Below are 6,573 nucleotides of genomic sequence, written 5' to 3' on the forward strand. Positions count from 1 at the left end.
ACCACCTCACCCTCTGGGGCAGGGCAGCTGGGTTGTCAGGGTTTGAGATGGCAGCTGAGATCTGGGCAGCACCATGATGCTCTCAGCACCTTCCACTATGACCTGCACTGGCATCTGCTGTGTGCAGACAGGATGGGAAGGAATCAGGGCAGTTAAAACAGCAACCATGACTTTGCCTCAAGAGGGTCTTTAGACCCCAAATCTCTAACCCAAGGGGTTTCCTCACCACACCAGCCCTCCATTGCCTTCCGCATGGTCTCCTCTCGCCATCCCAGTGCTGGCATCAATCCTCCAAAGATCTTTTCCCCAAATAATTCCACCTCTCAGTAGGGTAATCAGCCTTTTATTGGGAATCTAACAGGATGGGGACTTGTGTGCAAGTGTCTTAAACTCACTGAAAGCAAGATAGAAGCCCAGTAACCCCATGGGGACACATGCCATGTAGTATGGCAAATATGGATTGTGCCCACCAACTGTTTCACCCTGCAGACCCTCTTCTATTGGTCCATGAAACCCAGTAATGTAGACATAGCCCTTATGATCATGAAAGAGACACAGCATGAGTACAGAATGAATTAGCCAATGTAAAGCTGGACTTTTGCCCCAAGAGGCCATGGGGAAGGTCTTCCCTCTTGTAATTGACTCCTGAGCAAGCTCCATCCATCTCAGCAGGCACTCAGGGCACTACATTGCTCCCCCACCTCGTGTAGAAGTGACCCTACCACGGATGACTTTTCTCCTTTCCTCTGGAAGACTCCGCAGCACAAAAGGGACAAAGACCCCTCACACCCCACTCCTGGATGTGGTCTCTAAGGACACTTGGTGAGTTGGTGGCTATGTGGGATTGCAGAGCCATGTTTCCCCATGGGGCAGCCCCTGGCAGAGCAAGGCAGGTAGGGATAGCTGAGATAATTTGACCAACTTCTGCACTCAGGGCATTGCTGCAGGTCAGATTTAAGGTGATTTTGATACTTTCTTTGCATTAGCGACGTTTCCTGTGCCTTGCTTGCATTGCTGACACTGGAAGGTTTCTTCCATCATCTCTGAACTCTCCCTTGTGCTGGGACCACGTCTGGTGGGTGGCTGGCAAGAGGGACCAAATGCCTGCTTAAAGCAGAAGCTGGATGGAAGTTTAGCAAGTACATTTGGGCTATCCTCTGATAGTACAGCGACCTGAAGATGCAGTCACATCTACATTCGAATACACTATGAAGTGTTTGCAGAGCTGGGTGGGTCATCGTATGCGTTGGAGTGATTCGCATCTCACCCTGATGGTATGACCAGGCTGTGCTGCCACACTGGGACCAGTTTGTGCTCATATGCAAAGAGATCAATGGTCATAACACCCTCTTCAGCAGCAGGGACCAAAATCCCCTTCCATGCTGCTGTGTGAACCGCTTCTACATGTTTTGGTGGGGCAGCAAACCCTCCGTGCTGAGAAGGCTGCTCAGGTATACAAACCTCATAGAAATCAGAGCCCTGCCTGTTCAGCTGTTTCACTGGCACCAATGGGACATTTGAGAGCTTTGAATCCCAAATCCTGGTCCTGCTGCCATGTTGTCTTTGTGCTTTCAAGGCGTTACAGACAACAGGTTAGTGGGAGCAACCAGTGACAGCGCTGCACTAGACCTGCTCTGCATTGGGTTACCAGCACCCTGTGGGAACCTTGAAGAAGGTGCTCAGTGCATATCGATTAATTACAAAACATACTTTAATCTTGTTCCTCCTGAGAAAGGAGAGAGCTGTTCTGCTGGCTTTACACCGAATCATCAGCTCCTCCAGTATCCAGGATTGCTTTCCCACTACAGAAGTGGACCCAGCAGGAATATTGTTGGCGCAACAAAACGCCAATTATTTCCATCTCACACCCACAGACAGAGCCACAAATCCATCACAGAACAAAGGTCAGGAGTCCTCCTCCTCTCTCATCATTTAGTTTTGGCAGCTCATCAGGATCAGAGGAGCTGGAGGTTTGCACTTGGAGGCTGCAGTTTGCTTTGCAAGAGGCACTCAGTGCATCTTTATGAAGCTCTGCTTCAGTGCAGGGATTTAACACAAGCCTGAAACACACAGTTCCTGACAAATTGATTTGCAAGTGGTAACTGATACTTGCCTGGGAGAAATGTGGGGTGGCTTCTGCTTTAAAGAAATGCCTCTGATTAGAGCTCAATTGGAAGGTGAGATGATGATACCTGCAACTAGGAGTAAAATACCTGAATTCTGCACACACACACACAAACGAAATGAAGACAACACAAAATTCTTTTGAAACAGGTTCTTTTTCTTCCTGAATGGTCACCAGTTTTCAAAAAAAACTACAAAAACCTCAAGGATTGTAACAATAGAACACTTGAGAAAAGGCTGTTGTGTACAAAACCAAGCATGCTTTTGTTTTGGGGTTGGAGTGGTCTTTTGCATTTACCTGGGTTCTTTTCGTCCTTCAGCGGAGTGTGAAAGAAGAAAGGACTGCTTTATTTAACAGGGTAGCTCAGGAAAATAAGGAAGAACATGCTTTCCCCATGACAAAACTCTACCAGAAGATGCATGCTTGAGGACCCACATAGAAACAGACTGGCACATTTTGTAGCGTGCAGACTTTGTTGTACAACCCACACAGCACTTCCCTTCCCCTGCCCCATGGTCCAAGCCGTGGTCCATGCCATGCATGTTGCTTTCCCTTTAGTTTGTTCTTTTCATTTTCTTTTTGTAGTAAAGTTATTTCCCTTTTTTTTTTTGTGCCTTTTTTTTTGTTGTTGTTTTTTTTTTTTTTTAGCCCTAAATCCCAGGTAGCAGTATCCAAGGTAACAGCAGAAAAGAGTCCAGATCTGCACATTGTCACTGTTTCTGCAAGTTTCATGCAAAACTTAAGCCATTTCTGCATGCAACACAATGCTGGTCATTTATTGTGCTTCAGACAACACTGGGAAGATCTCCCTGTTCACCAGGACAGTTTGTTGACTGGGAAGCACAGGTTGGCTTTCCCATAGACACAGACATATTACAAGACTCCTGTCCCCCCCCCTTTTTACTCCCCCCCAGCTGCCCCAAACACATGGGAATGTGCATCTCGGCACCAGGTCCAGACAGTTCACTTGCCTACAAAAGTCCGGTGGCTTTAGTAAAGTCCCATGATTGCAGCTCCCACATCCTTGGAAGGTCTTCGGTCCGTCACCAGGAAGTTAATCATGCTCTCTGACTTGATGAGCAAGTTGCAGCCCAAAAAGAAGATGCCGAACATCACAGTCAAGGAGAGGACACAGAGGACAGCGATCTGCACCACCCGCGTGATGTAAAGGCTCCTCTCATCAGGTGCCAGCACCGAGGAGCCACCGTCGGTTGCCAGCACCGAGCTGGTCCCATTGCAGCAGGCCATGAGCATCCCCAAGCCCTGGGTCCTGTTGGGGTAAGCTCCCTGCTCTAGGAGACTCTGGTTGAGAAAGGATCCGTTCATGGTCTATGCGTGATCCCAAATCTCCAGGGAAGGCAAGAGGAAAAGCCTGCTGTCCCCCTGCCCACCCTCACATGCCAGGGCTCAGCGCTGCAGGTTCCAAGCCACCTCCTGCCTTTCTCCTCACAACACCTCGGATGGACGGGATGCTTCCTCGAGGCTGTGAGCAGGTGGGAAGCCAATTCCTGCAGCCGAGGGTCAGCTCGCTCCCGGATCCCTCCTGGCACAGGCAGCGTTAGCACAAGTCCCCAGACAAGCAAAAAGACAGAGAGAGAAAAGGCGAAGGGGGCACAGGGGAGAAGGCAGCAGCCAAGGGTTGTTCCATGCCTCCTGCCCTCACTCTGCCCCCAAGCACAGGGCACCCCCTTTCTGCCGGGGGCTCTCCCACAGGAGGCAGAGCTGATTCCTGCCGGCTGGAAGCTCCACAAATGCAAGTTCCAAGCTAAAGTCTTCACCGTGTTCAAAGGAAAAACCAGCAACTCCACCCCCTTCCAGCCTCCCCCCAGCACCGCCTTCCTCCCCCTGCACGCTCACCCAGGCTGCCCACCCCTTTCCCACCGTGTGCACCCCCTCTCTGCCCTGCCCCGAGGGCCAGCACCCACCCCTGTGCCACCCCAAGGTGGGGGCTGACCCCTAAGGCCCTGTGGAGCAGCACCTAACTCGTCACCCCTCCCAGCCCCCTGACCTGCTCCCAAGAGCATCCCGCATGCTCCTGGTCGTCCTGGATGCTGGCAGGTCCTTTCTCCCCCTCTATGAAGGCTCGCACGAGCCTCAGGTCAGCGCTGCTCTCCCGATCCCTGGCTGCTGCTCTATGCCACCCACTCATGCTCAGAGCAGCACTGGCCCAATCCAGCCACGTCCACCCCCAGCTCTGCTCAGTGATGCCTGTCCTGTGCGTCCAGATGAGGGCTGGATCCATCCTCCTCTCTGCATCTGTATCTTCCTCTGGTTGGGGGTTTCCTCCCTGAGCACCTTTGTCTCCTGCTTCCCCCCCTCCTGCTCCTTTAGCCCCTTCAAAGGGAAGCATTGCAATGCTGCACCCCGATCTCTGCCCAGCAGTGCACCCCTTCCCCACCTTGTCCCCAGCTCTGGGTCCTACAGCAGCATCACTGCTGTAGCCAGGTCTAGAGCATCACAGACCCTCTCACTGAGGCCCCTCAGCCCCACCGAGGCAATCCCAGGGGAGGGTCAGTCACTGCTCCACTCTCTGTGTCTGCATCAGCTCCCCAAGTGACACCATGACTTGGGGTGTCCAACTGTGTCTGTCTCAGTCCTGACCCTGCCTGTCCCATGGCACTGCTGTGTCACCGCTTATAGGTGACACAATAGGCTTTGCCTATTGGTATTTGCCTGGAAAACATGTCTGGATGGCACAGAACAGCAGATCACCCCCGAGCCATGAAGTGAGAACCTTGTCCTGATTTATCTGTGTACATCTTGGCTTTCTTCGCCCAGCCCTGAAGGGGATTTTAATGAACCTAAAATGAGGATTGACAAACTGCAGCAAAGGCAGGAGCGTGAGGCTGGCTGAGGATGGAGGGGAGCTTGGCAGAGAGAGTGTCAACTGATTTTCCTTTCAGCCAGCTTGGACCTGTGTCCTGTTGTGCTGCTGTGACTTTAGGGCCCCAAAACCTGTCTGGTTTTGGGTTTACCTGTTGCTTTTTCCTCCTGGTTTTGCACGTGGTGTTCCTCTCCCTGCAGGGCTGCCTGCTCTGCGAGGGCAGTTTGCAGCAGAACTGCTTGCAAGAGGAAGGTGGAAAGACCTGATCGAGCAAAGAGCATCTGCTCGTGTTTGACCTGAGGGCCAGGAAAAGTCCCAACGGGAAACCAGAGCATCCCTGGCCGGGTGGGAGCTCCTCTCCCGCTCGCTCCCAGACTGAAGGAGTTTCTGCTCCCTCTGGTGGTTCCAGCTCCAGCCTCTTTCCACTCGCCAGAGCATGGATCCGGCTGCTGCACTCATCCATCACTTCTGGGCCAGAGCATGCGGTCAGGCTGTGTGTGCCTTTGCAGCCAGCAGCACTTGCTAGTGTGGGCAACCAGCTGCAGGGCAGGATGAGTCCCTTAGTGAAGAGGACCAGTGAGATGGATGGCAGGAAGGATCTGGGGGGTGCGCTGAGCCAAGCAGGGCTCCCACCTTTCTCTCTTGGACAAATTCATCAACCCATCCCATGAAGCATTCAGACCTGCTTGCAGGGTGATACAGTGCAGCCATGGGGACAGGCTGCCCCATGGCCAGAAAACTTCACAGGATGGGGAAAGGTCCCATAGGCAGCATTTCCAGGCAGGACATGTGCAAGAAAAGCAGGAATTGGGATGCCCTAAAAGTGTCCAGTGGGGTCTGCAGTGTGAGATGGCTCCAGGATCTCAGAGGAGGCCATGGAGATGCTCCAAGGGCTGGAGCAGCTCTGCTCTGGAGCCAGGCTGAGAGAGCTGGGCTGGGGCAGCCTGGAGAAGAGAAGGCTCCTGAAGGGGAGACCTTAGAGCAGCTCCAGGGCCTAAAGGGGCTCCAGGAAACCTGGAGAGGGGCTTTGGACAAGGGCCTGTAGGGACAGGCCAAGGGGAATGGCTTTAACCTGCCAGAGGGGAGATTGAGATGAGCTCTGAGGCAGAAGCTCTTCCCTGTGAGGGTGCTGAGGCGCTGGCACAGGGTGCCCAGAGAAGCTGTGGCTGCCCCATCCCTGGCAGTGTTCAAGGCCAGGTTGGACACAGGGGCTTGGAGCAACCTGCTCTAGTGGAAGGTGTCCCTGCCCATGGCAGGGGTTGGAGCTGGATGAGCTTTAAGGTCCTTTCCAACCCAAACCAGTCTGGGATTCTAGGACTCTATGATCTGGAGCAGGGCACGACCAAGAGCCCCTCAGAAAGGTTTGAGGTTTGTACCGATGTCCCAGCCAAGGCGCAGCACTTTTTGACACTGCATGAGGGTCGATGGGCTTCTCCTGGTCCTCTTTACCAAACCCCCACCAACAAGTCTTTGGGAGGGAGTTGAATCAGGTGGAAAATGATCCCTCGCAGCCGCGGGAGGGCAGCAGCTCCCGCAAGGAGAGTGGGACTGAGCGAAGAAGAATAGAGGCACCAAAACAACTTTTAAAGCCCAGCTCCTGAGGCAGAGTCGCCAGCTCCGTCTC

The 6,573-nt window shown here is 53.1% G+C and overlaps 1 protein-coding gene across 1 annotated transcript; it reads right to left on the reverse strand.

Moving 5' to 3' along the window:
* Window positions 1-2,260: 2,260 nt before the first annotated feature.
* On the reverse strand, window positions 2,261-3,929 carry RPRML (reprimo like). The gene has a single exon (XM_030508583.1). It carries the CDS (start codon window positions 3,449-3,451, stop codon window positions 3,116-3,118), a length of 336 nt encoding a protein of 111 aa, XP_030364443.1. The 5' UTR covers window positions 3,452-3,929; the 3' UTR covers window positions 2,261-3,115.
* Between the last annotated feature and the right edge of the window lie 2,644 nt (window positions 3,930-6,573).

Source organism: Strigops habroptila, chromosome 19, assembly GCF_004027225.2.
Source record: "Strigops habroptila isolate Jane chromosome 19, bStrHab1.2.pri, whole genome shotgun sequence".
Taxonomy (NCBI): Eukaryota; Metazoa; Chordata; class Aves; order Psittaciformes; family Psittacidae; genus Strigops; species Strigops habroptila.